Source organism: Lates calcarifer, linkage group LG1 (genome assembly GCF_001640805.2).
Source record: "Lates calcarifer isolate ASB-BC8 linkage group LG1, TLL_Latcal_v3, whole genome shotgun sequence".
NCBI lineage: Eukaryota > Metazoa > Chordata > Actinopteri > Centropomidae > Lates > Lates calcarifer.
In genome coordinates, this window is record NC_066833.1 from 15,826,962 (window position 1) to 15,839,291 (window position 12,330).

The 12,330-nt window shown below is 38.1% G+C and overlaps 2 protein-coding genes across 3 annotated transcripts; one reads left to right on the forward strand and one right to left on the reverse strand.

The window, feature by feature from the left end:
* Positions 1–1,615: 1,615 nt before the first annotated feature.
* si:ch211-214p13.7 (uncharacterized) lies at positions 1,616–4,473 on the forward strand. Its single transcript, XM_051070806.1, has 4 exons — positions 1,616–1,807; positions 2,545–2,564; positions 2,663–2,700; positions 3,050–4,473. Exons 1-4 carry the CDS (start codon positions 1,788–1,790, stop codon positions 3,236–3,238), a joined length of 267 nt encoding a protein of 88 aa, XP_050926763.1. The 5' UTR covers positions 1,616–1,787; the 3' UTR covers positions 3,239–4,473.
* A 1,193-nt stretch (positions 4,474–5,666) lies between these two features.
* Positions 5,667–10,226, reverse strand: si:ch211-214p13.9 (cell surface glycoprotein CD200 receptor 1-B). 2 transcript variants are annotated; one of them, XM_018678282.2, is made up of 7 exons: positions 9,784–10,226; positions 8,553–8,612; positions 7,674–7,985; positions 6,938–7,204; positions 6,643–6,742; positions 6,507–6,549; positions 5,667–6,379 (listed from the first exon to the last, which is right to left on the reverse strand). In XM_018678282.2, exons 1-7 carry the CDS (start codon positions 9,851–9,853, stop codon positions 6,311–6,313), a joined length of 921 nt encoding a protein of 306 aa, XP_018533798.1. In that variant the 5' UTR covers positions 9,854–10,226; the 3' UTR covers positions 5,667–6,310. The 2 variants fall into 2 exon arrangements, with proteins under 2 accessions (XP_018533798.1, XP_018533799.1); XM_018678283.2 differs by lacking the exon at positions 8,553–8,612.
* Between the last annotated feature and the right edge of the window lie 2,104 nt (positions 10,227–12,330).

The following is a 12,330-nucleotide window of genomic DNA, read 5'->3' on the forward strand; positions in this document are numbered from 1 at the left end:
TAAAGCAGGCCTGTCTCTAACGTCGGGGAGACCTAGGATCACCTTTGTAATGTGAGCAGATTCACCATCTCAACAAACAACACTACCACGCTGTCCTTAAGTAGCTCACAAGGCCACAGAGCCCAGCAGGAAGTCATGACATCCTGACTTCAAAGCCAGACTGTGTCTTTAGATGAATGTTATTCCCATGAGTGATGAAAAGGATGTCAAATTCATTCTACCCAAATTGTACTTAAGTATTTCCACCATATAGAGGCTACATGCTGTCTTGTAAACAGCTTATATCTGTCAGCTGTGTGCACTGGAGGCTGCCTGAATGTTCTCATCATCTTTATAAAATAATAAGACGCTTGCTTGCTTCCCTTATCCAATCTGTGCAAACATCTGTAGCTCCCTCAGATGAAGAAACAGCAAAAAGTTTGCCAGCTATGAAGCAGCTACTGTGGCTCGGATAAACAAAATTCAACAAAGGCCTATATCTAAAAAACTAAATATATGTGTCAATTACTTGTTTTCCTCAGAGTAGATTTACTTCCATGACATCATTTGGTTTATTCTCACAGGAGAAGAAACACTGCACATACCAAGCATGATTGATTTTTTTTTGTTGTTGTTTGTTTGTTTGTTTGTTTGTTTTTTGCTTTTTATTGCCCTCAATACAACCACCAGATGGTGTAAGTTGACACCATCAGTTGTCAGTTGTTATTTTTCTATTGGGGACTGACGGAATGTCCTTGTGGTATGTGAATCACACCTAAACTTTGCCAGCAGCACCCTCTAGTGTATGACAAGGAGCCCTCAGCTGCACATGAATGCATGGTTGTATAGAGAATTGTTGAATACAAGTTAAGGTGTAAAATCTATGCAATCTCAAACATCTGATATTTGACAGCCGACATGAACACCTGCAGTTCAGTAGATCATCCTCACAGTGAGTCACTTTTTGGAGACCTTCCCAGACTGATTTTCCTGCACTCTGCATATGACAACAACAAAAAAAATATCCCTGCATAATCATTATGACTTGTACGCCCATAGAGGTCTGTTTGTTTATCTTAACAAAGACATGGTTTGTAAAGTAACCTGGACTTTCCACTGAAAGTGAAAAAAAGGTCAGTGACTTCCTCATATTGCTCATCAAGAAAATTTGCACAATCATGCAAATGAGACAATACAGCAAGTAGAGCAAACATTATAGTGACGGCTTAGCTCTCCTCCCCTTCATCTTCTTACCCCCTGCAGTATCTGGCAATGCAGATGTTTTGAGATATCTGCCTGCTGATACTTCAGAGAAGCAAAGTCGTGGCAGAGCTTATCCACAGTCGTCGCTCACCTACAACTTTTACCTTCACTATTGTTTACATTATTATTTTTAAAATAGTCAGTGTTCTGTTTGTTGTGTCTTTGTGATGTATTTGAGGTTTGCATGAGTACATGCATTTGTTTGTTTTTGTGTGTGTGCATGTGTTGCATTAGAAACCATCACACACAGGAAATCAAAATAGCACAGTCTTTCTTCTCTCTCTTGTTCTCTCTCTCTCTCTCTCTCTCTCTCTCTCTCTCTCTTCTCTCTCTCTCTCTCTCTCTCTCTCTCTCTCTCTCTCTCTCTCTCTCTGTCCCTCACTCTCCACTGTGGCCTGCATGCACTCAGTTACAGCAGTAGAGAGATCAGTGATATCAGTGACTACTACTGTGTCGGGCTGACAGCTTCTCTAAAGCCACCAGGCACTGGTACCTGCCACCTGCTGACAAACACAGTGAGAACATTCAGATTCTGTGGGCTCATCATGGGAAACTGCGCCTCGGGGTAAGTAATCATCATCCTTAGACACACATAGTACAGGTCACTCTCACATACTACAAATATTTCAGCATATGATAATTACACTCTGCAGTTTCACAGGAAGGGCTGCAGAATGAGAAAGATTAGATGAAATGAAAACATGGGCAACACCATTTAGAAAGAAACAACATAAGAAGGCTAGGAGCATTTGTGTAATTGAAACACATTTTGGCCCTGTGGCAAGCAGCTTCTGCATTTGCTTCAGCAAGGAAATAGTGGTTACTGGGCGAGAATAGTTTCAGCCAGTCTCTTGGTCATTAACGAATCACATGTAAAGAAGTAACACCTTTGCTGTGTCTTTGTTTTAGCATCATCTTAGACCCAAAGGCATGTTAAGTTCCATCTCCTGTGCTGTTAGTTACTGAAAAAGACAGTTGGTCATAGACAGACGTGGGCTGTAGACATATGCAAAGTGCTTCCTGTTCCATCAACACACTGTCATCTGTTGAGCTGTCAAGGAAACACTGCTGTGGGGTAAAAGCTATACATCTGAGAAGTGGTTGCAGATGTTATTTCATATGTTTTTTAATGATGTGAAAGTTTTAATTACCAGTTAAGTGGAAGTTAAATCAACATTAACATGTTTTAAATAAATGTATCCCACACTAACAGATTTTTATTGTTCTGTGTCTAATCCTATTCTGATCTGGATGGTTGTGTCCTTACTGCGGTCTCATCATTTCAATTTGCTTCATTGCCAGAACAAAGAAGAAAAGGAAAGGTAAAACTACATTTATAACAACATTTATAGTATTATTTAGTATAAATATATATGTATATATATTTGTTGCATTTATAAATCAACATTTCCTGTTTCAGGGGACTCTGCAACAGATGATAGAAGCACAGATACCAAGGTAGAGCGGCACACACCCATACTGAGTCTATTTTTGTTGAGCATAAATCTTCATAGTTATCAGTTGCAGCTTTTCATAGGATGTGGGTATGTTTCTCTGCTTTTATGATAGCCCAGTCAGAGGTGCTACCTCTTTAGATTTGCATACTGGGTGAACATTAGAGTGAGGCCTCTGTTGTAAAAGAAATTGTGAGGCTGTTTCTTTAATCCACAGGAAGTTATAACCACTAACCACATCAGAAAATGTACTGGTTGCAGTAGCACTGTGCAAAAATAGAATAAATTATTTGTGGCATACGTTCAGAACAGCAGAATTACCCTCTCACTCTGTGTTTTTTATCTAATGACAGCCTGCTGAGGATGTAACGTATGCCTCTATTGACCACAGCACTGCCAAAGGATCACGAATGGCCAGAGCTCAAACTGACGATGACTGTGACTATGCCACAGTTAATGTCCCAGCAGCACTTCAACCCGAACCTGACTCTGAGTGCTCATCTAAAGATGAATGTGCAGATGATTATGTACTCATGGGGTAAACAAGAGGAAAAGTTCAATTGGGCTATTGCAAGATGCAGGACTTGTAGATAATATAAACAGGAGAAAGTGTCTAAAATTCTGTAATGCCGTTCATCTTGTTTCCATTTCAACTGTCGATCTTCCAGTTGGCCTGCTCAGATCTTGATCTCTAATGAAAAAAAACTGTGACAAAAAAACAAAAATGTTCACAGCCAACAGCAGCGGGTTGTGAAAATATCAAGCCCCAAAATGTTTCCCTTCTCTTCTGAGGGAACCTTAAGTCTGCACACAACTGTGGTCTTCCTTTCTCAGGAACAGAAACCTGCATCGTATTTGACCTCTTTACAGAAAAGATAACTCAACCTCAGGAAAATGTGAAGCCTTTTCATCTGATGTGCCTGAATTCCTAAAACATTAACTAAATACATGGAAGCAGTAAGTCAAGGGAAACTGAGCTCAGCGTTTGAGCTTGAAGACTTGAAGGATGAAGACGACTTGAAGATGATTCTTGATTCATAACTTTATGTTTTTAGAGAAATTAGCCAACAAAATTGATGTAGAGAATGTATGTGTGTGTGTGTGCTAGTAATTCTGCATACCACCAAGATATACTACGAAAAGATATTTAAGGTTTAGGAATTCAGTGGGTGTATGTGCTACAAAAGTAGAGCTGTTGTTTTTTTCTACCATGAAAGGAAACGAACAACAGCTCTGTAACCCTGTAAACACAGAAGCCCAGTGACTTTAGTCACACTAGCTAATGCGAGTACATCTGCTGTCACTTTATGATTTTCTACTGCAGATGAAAGTTTGATCTTTATCTACAGGCTGTTTGTATTGAAACAGAGCCAGAGCTTTGCTCCACCTTAACCAAAGTTTCAGTTAAGCCCATGTCACATTAAGCTGCATCAGCCAGGCTTTACTAATGCCAAGGCTTAAAATGTAGCTCAACTGTTTGCACAGTAAAATAGTAAAATAGTAAAATTGTGTGCGCAATTTGTGCCTGAGAACTACTGCACACCACCTAAATATACTACAAATACATATTTAAGGATTGAGAATTTATATGTTTTATGTTTTGTATGTGTATGCAGGGAATACATTATTGTCTAAGCCTGTATCTTACAGTAGAATTATTTATATGTTTGACTGGATGCATATGAAATGGTAGAGTTGTGTACAGTAATTTACTGTAAATTCTCTGTTTCATTGTGGTTTTATTGATCTTTTTTATTGATTAAATGCTTACCAAGTATCACTTTTGTTCATTATTCTGTTGCATTGATCAACTGTGTCTCTGAAAGTATTTGAAAGAAGTCACAGCAGTAATCTCTTAGATTTTACGTCAAATCTTAAATAAGATTCTTTGCTACATTTCAGAGAGAGGAATTTATATCAGTGTGTTTGACAGATTGACAGCTACCTCTTGGCTGCACAACAGTATTAATCAGCATGTGGGTAAGACACATTCAAAGAGAAAGCTAGACCCTGACTATGCAATAGGCTCATATGTCAAACATATTAACTAGTGCCACCAAATATAATACAACACCAGTAAATACTAGAGGCCTTAAAGGATAGGGTTACAATTTCTCAAGTCAACACCAGTGTATCTATATGAACATTCGATCATTCCTCCTGTTCAAACTGGCCATCAAGACATCCCTTCCTAGGCAACTTGTGGTTCAGTATCTTCCCAAGAACACTTCAGCAGGTGGATAAGAGGAGCCAGGGATCAAACCACCAATTCTGTGATCAGTGGACAACCCACTCTACAACCTGAGGCACAGTCACCCAACTGACCCCAATCAATCCCAACTAACAGGGACAAATATATTTTCCAAAGCTAATGCGAGGCTTCAGCAGTCTGAGCTTGACAACTCATGTGAGTCACTTCTAGTGTTCCGGCCCATTAGGAGGTGATCTCTTAATAGCCAGTATGAACAGGAGGAATGAGCAAAAACAGTCTCATTGAACATACTGACACCTGACTATTGTCAGTAGTAGTAGTAGTAGTAGACCTAACCTTTAAGCAGTCCTAAATGTATGTGTGTGTTATTAGTTTTTTTTTTTTTTTTTTTTTTCAGATATCTTCAACATAGGATGATCTCTACCAGTAGATGGCAGAACAGTCCTTTATTTAAGTGTCAACAGCCCCCCCTTGGATGGTTCAATGCTGATATCATCAATTGTGTGGCACAAGTTGAAGTATTAGTTGCGTTTTTGCTGCATGTCTACAAAGAATGTAAAGGTTATCTTGACATTTAATCATTTTGATTATTAACCACAGTCAAAAACTATCTCAGAAACAACAGACTGCTATTCATGCTTTCTATCACCCTACTGTAACTTCCGACATACCATTGGAAATCCAAATTCAGTCTAATCAACAAGTACACCATGTACTTGTTCATTTAGTATTCTTATTAATTCTGTATGAGATCAAAATGTTGATAGATTAATTTTTAATAAATGTAATTACATAATGATACATTAACACATAATATGAATACTTTACATAAATTGTCCACATTATCTTGAAGCAATTGTGTCACCATATTACTCATGGGTTGGCATGTTTACTGGACTGACTGCAGCAAGTATCTATTTCATCATCTCTTTGCAGTCAAACTATAAATATGCAAAAAGCCCATGTATTTCATCAGCAACGTCAAAAGTCTGTGGTACTGTATTTTAGGTATACTGCATCTGGCTGAAGACAGTATTCTTTCCGATTCTGCAGTTGCATTTGTAGTCATAAATAATGTTCTCCATGAAACCCACACACAGAGAAGTGGGCTGCATGTATTGTGCAAGGGAGCCAGCGCGCGACACCGGGTACATCCCCTGTTCCATCAGTTGAGAGTTTGTTAGGACAGAATTGAGAGGCTTCCCTCTCTTATCGGAAGTCTTTCATCTCACTCCCTCCTCTCTCTTTACTATTTCACCACTTCTCAGTTTCACAGCCTTCAGGTTCTCACAAAGAACCATGTGCATTTAAGAGTGTGTGTGTGTGTGTGTGTGTGTGTGTGTGTGTGTGTGTGTGTGTGTGTGATGCATGTGCAGGATTTTTATGTGAAGAAATTTGCAGCTCAGTTATAGATAGAGTTCACACGTTGAACATAGCTGGCATAGGGCTCCACTTCCTCCACATCCTCTGTCTGAAAGAGAGAGAGAAAAAACACACACACACCACACACACACACAAAGAGGTGTCATGAAGAAAACTTCACAATGTGCAATAAAACACACAGAATTTTAAAATAAAATTATGGAAGAAATACCCACCGGTGGAGATTTGGATGGTGAGGTGTCAGACTGTTGGCATCGCCTAGCAAAGGGTGGATACACAAACCAGCTCAGTGGCATGACAAAAAAGCTTACTGTCACTGTAATACATTTTCAACCAAATGAAACTTCTTACCTCAACATTAGTTTCTTTTGTGCAAAATATAAGAATCCCATCAAAAGTACAAAGACTACCAAAACAACAAGGATGGCCACCCAAGGAAAATAACCTGCAACTGTGAGAGAGAGAAGATTAAAGGTTAATTTATAATCTAATGGACATCAACATAACTTATATTTACAAAGAATAGATAACACTACAATATAAAACACTTAGACAATGTTCACCCAAAAAATACATTAACTTAAAAACTTAAATTTGTTGCTTCTGTAATTTTTCTCTTTTGCTGTTTTGTTTGCAGAGGTCTGACCTTTTTTGCGTTTTATCCCCAGAACAACGTCTTTTTCTTTCCAGAACAGATGCCTGATGATACAAGTCAAGTGCTTTGGATCCATGCCCTCTGTAAGCTCCAGACGACTCTCTACTGTAAAAGATCCGTCTGGGCCAGGCCTTGTCAACACAGACGATAAGTTGCTTCCATAACTCCAGCTGATGTTGGCAGCAGGTTTTCCTTCTTCAGCTTTGCACACAGCCACTTTGTCCCTATCCTCTAACCAGGCTGATGTCCTGGGAGGAACTGAGCCAGGGATAATGAAATAGGAGGAATAAGATTTGCTAAATAGTTCAGCTTGCTGTATTAAAAGTTCATCCAAATCATTAAAAAAAATGTATTTGCACTTATACACCCAATAGTATTTCACCTGGCATTACAAGTGGTTGTAATTTGCTTGCTCAGGTTTTACTTTTCTACACTTTCAGTATCTTTGACACTGTATATAAAATAGTTCCCAATGAAAACTGTCCATAACAGGAAAAAGAAAAGCATTCTACTATTAGGTATTTCAAATTAACACTCAAGAACTTTCTTAGCAACAGATCATTGTCCCCAGTTATGTGGAGGTCAGTAGAAAAATATTTGTAACTGGAGGCAACCAGAAAATGTTGTTTTCCTCATTTTTTTTGTGTGATTCCAGTAAACTGATCCTGTTAAGAGTTTACCCTTATTGATTATATGGTTCTTTCCCTTTGAGGGGAATAAGTCTTACCTGTGATATCCACATTGATCAAGTAGTTTTCTACTCCTCCCTTGAAAGCCAATTCACAGTAGTAGACCCCCACGTCGTTGGTTGAGAAGTTTGCGATATGCAGGTATGACTGAGATCTAGATGTGTTTCGGAGAGACTTGCCATCTTTGCAGGAGTCATCACCTCCAATACCAGAATTGAAGCCTATCGTGCAACATTTGTTTTGCTTGGTCATATTTATTTTCCAGATAACAAATATTGTCTCATTCCATGTCTTATTACTGCATGTCAGGTTAGCATCACACCCCAGGCAGAAAGTTTTTTGATTTTCTCCTGAAAAAAAAGGAAACCGTTGGATTATTTTTACACGTGGTGGTGGTGGTACAGTGATTGTGCTGAATGGTTAGAGATTATTCTGTCATAAAACAAGAAAACCTTCATAGCAATTATTTTGGATTAAACACTTGATAACCAGGAGTCTAAAATGACAACAACTAAATTTCATGTCAACTAAACTGAAACCTAGAAAATGTGATCTTTCAAAACTGAGAATGAAGATTCAAGTCTAAGAAAATACAAATGTGTATTTCAAGAGCAAGTGAATGACAAGATTTTCCAGAATATTATAACATTCTAAAATGAACTAAAAATAAAGACTGAACATTTCTACTTAAAAAGTAACTTGGTTCAAAGCATTCATTCTTTCAATCCATTGCAAAATAAAAAACCAAACGCTTAATGTTTGAAAAAAGGATTAATGAGGTAAGGCGGGGTTCAAATGTATACTGTCATGTTAAGCTTCCAGTGCTGTCACTCATCTTACTCGATATGAATTGCCCCATTTAATATCTTTTTTATATTGCAAGGTAGCTGGAGAGAAAAATAAGAAAATTAATTTACCCGTAAGTGTTAAAGGAAGAGAACAAGTGCTGGAGTTCATAGATGTGCTCTGATTAGTTCCTGAAAAAGATTATAGTGAAAAAGTTAGTAAAATAGCATGTGTGGGTTTTTTCAGTCAGAAAGCAGCAGCTAGTGATTCACTCCGAAGTGCTCAGTCAGCAGAGCAACAATCATGGTGGTTTATCTGATATTTGTCATTTAGATAGTTAGTTAGTTAGTTAGTTAGTGTGAAGCAGTGTGATTAAAAACAGCCTGACACAACTAATGTGCAGCATGGACTAAATGAGGAACAGGTATGAAAGCATTTGTAGGAAAATTGTGAGGTTTCTTAAGCTTTTGTAAAACAAAAAACCTTGACAGGAGTAGTGGAATCTCTTTAACTTAACTTATGAAACAGGCAAATGTTACTTTCATAATCTCCCCCATTTACTTGCCTGCAGAGCAGAACAAGCTCATTATCATTACCATTATCATTATTACCGTTATTTCACAGACATGAACTGAAAGTAGAAGGTTCACTGACTACAGGTTGTAATGGGGGGACTGAGACTTGTTTACTTCTGACAGGAGTAAACAAAACAGTGTGCCTGGTGGTATGCTAGAAACCACAGATCTCAAACAGAGGTCTCTCTTTGAGCTGTCAGAGACCCTGTAGTGGAGAAAAGCTGCATCATGTTGCCCCCAGTCTTACATCATTATTTCCACTGCAGAGACAAGTAGCACTGTGCTGCTTGTTCATTCAGAGAATATGGGCCTATCTTTTCACATATCAACATTTTCCTCTGTTGTCAGCTTCTGTATTACCCTACCTCCATGCGTTTTCTTTCCACTGACTACAATGTGACTCATACCACCACAATTTAACAAGAGTGGTTACTCGCCTATCTTTACAGTATACTGTAATTATTCAAATATTACATTCAAATATGTATGTGATGAATTGAATTACTATGACAGCATGACATTAAGAGTTACATTACAGGTAACTGCAATAAGCTCACACAACTTATTTACAGTGTAAAGTACCACAAACAACACTTTTGTACAGTGTAAAAATGGTGTAGTAACATGTAAAATGTCGTTGGGTAGTGCTTTTATCAAGAGGTGAAGACAGCTACTTACACGGTCATCATTGTGGAGGGTATGTACATCTAAAAGCTGTATCTTATCAAGGCCTAAAAAAAATCAAGTATTACAACCATATGCAAGTAAAATGTGTTAATGTTCAAACCTGGTTCCATGCTCCATGCTTCAGACACAAAGAAGATAATCACAACGTAAATCCACATCATGTCCCTCATCGTAAGTTATCTTCAGGTTCCTCTGTCAAGTTGCCACAGCAGTGTTTCTCACAACAGTAAGAGAAGCATCAGTTCTAGTCTTTAAGTCCTGACCTCTGTCTTCAGTAACATTACACTGAGCTGCATGGTTTTTTCTGTTATATCAAGTCATTTCTCTTCTCAGCGCAATTTCACTTTCTCTCTTTAGGGCCAATAAGCTCGGGTTTGAGTGAAGCAGGTTCTCCACTCCATCCAGACAGACTGACTGAAAAACTCTGACACATGCCAATGATAAAGAAATGTAAAAGACATGTGACTAACAAAACCCTCCCTCCTTTTTTGTCCCCTGCTCCAAACCACTTTCCACACAAACATCTGCCTTTTTCCCCCACACAGGATGTCATCTGACAGTGAAGACGCCAGTTTCCTCTCTTTACAGTCACATGATCACGCTCTTTGAAAGTCAAATTTATGAGTGATCCAGGCTGGGCAACGTTTTATAAAGCAGCTAGAAACTATGGCCACAAAAAACATGTGCTATTATGCTGTTACCAACACTATATGCTCCATTCTCGTGTTAGGAACACCTCTGGAGTTTAGGCTAATATTCATAAAGTCTGTTGAGTAGTCCACCCTATAGGAATGCCTTGGCACCTAGGGTTCACATGACTAAAACTAAAGCAGTGAAAACAACAGTCCGGCAACAAATCCTGCCTTCTTGAGGGTTACAATGTTCAGTTTTTGCTGAAACTCAGACAAAGATGTTGAGTCTTTATGGACATTTTGAAGGCCATAGTTTGTGGTGCTGTTGCACTGTATCGCATGATACTGATTTAAATGGAGTGGACAAAATATCGGTATGACATAATGAAATATAACAGCATCACAAACTATACACAGCCTCCATTTATTTATTAGATTGCTATAGTTTCAGCTAATAAACCTAACACTAGATTTTTCAAGATTTAAAAAAAAAAAAAATCTGAATAAGCTTAATTTGATGCAAGCTGTTGGCTGTGGGCTGGTGTAACAGCATGCAGCTGTTTAAGGGTTACACAAAGCAGAGTTGCTTACATGAGCTGTTTATGAAGTGTTAATGTGGGTGCAGGCGTTATTACCAACTCCATCCTCAGTTTGCAGATCACAGATTAACTGACAGTATCACATTTGGTAATTATCGTGCATGTATGTGGTTATGATCTGTCTGCAAGGTCTATGAGGACTCTGTGGTTCAGGAGTACATCATGCAATGCAACATCTAGATAAAACTGTCCCACAGGAGACCACAAAAGGCGGATGAACGAGCAAAAAATGTTCTCTTTATCTTGGTCCATGTATACCACAGAATAACAATGAGTATGAACTCTTAATGCAGATAAAGAACTTGTGAAATCTACTTGATTTATTCGCACCTCCTCATTAAATCTTCGCAGCTCATGGTTTGAGGATTTCAAACACAATATGGACACTAATGTGAGGAAGTAACATCTGCAGTAGTCTAAGCTTTAACCAGGCTGAAGACTGTTCTCCTTTTTATGAGATCTAATATTAGACAGTTTGTTTAACATATAGACAACAGAAGTTCAGCTGACTGTGAGCTGGCTGGCACACTTGGCACAAAGGAACTAGTTTTTCCAAAGAATTGCAAAATCTTCCAGCTGTGGTCAGCTGTGTTCCTCAAATATGGGAAGGGTCCATAGCCTAAGGACTTTTAAGGAAGAAAAAACTACTGTCTGTGCTTTGTGTTTCTGTGTGTGTGTACTTGTATGACTATTTTTGTAAGTTTAGTTTTACAAGTCAGCAGTGGGGACATTTTGGCTGGTCTTCACTTTACAACACTCCTAAAAGGGCTGTTTCACAATTATGACTTAGTTTTTAGGTTCAGCTGAGAATTAATTTCAGGTTAGGGTTAGGGTAAAGGTTGGAGGACAGGCATTTACATGTGATGGTTAAGATTATGGTAGGGGTTAATGCATTATGTTGACGAATGTCCTCACAAAGACAGAAATACATGCGTTTGTGTGTGTGTGTGCACTGTTTCCCCTTGATAACACAGACTTCCTGTTGATGTCAAAATCAACCTTTTGGTTACCAAAAAATATGTGCTGAAGGGTAAAGCAAAAAATTAGATGTATGAAGCAATAAATGGGTTTTCCAAAAATTATGGGCACTAATAGGGAAAAATATAATAATAATAATAAAATAATAATAATAATAATAATAATTCATTATACACTCAAGTCAATTCAACAGCAACAGATGTTATCTCAGGGCACTCTCCACATATAGTAGGTCTTGACCTAGACCATACTCTTTATAACTGTATTTACATTACATGTTTGTACCTGGCGAAGCATTGATTTTAAGCCTTCCTAGGAAGAGAGGTGATCAAGAATTTGTGAAAATAAGTAAAATAGATGTTATTTTACCATCAAAATCTGACTTGATCACTTAGTTCTTCTACAAAAGTATGTTATTTGTTAAAAAAAAATATATTA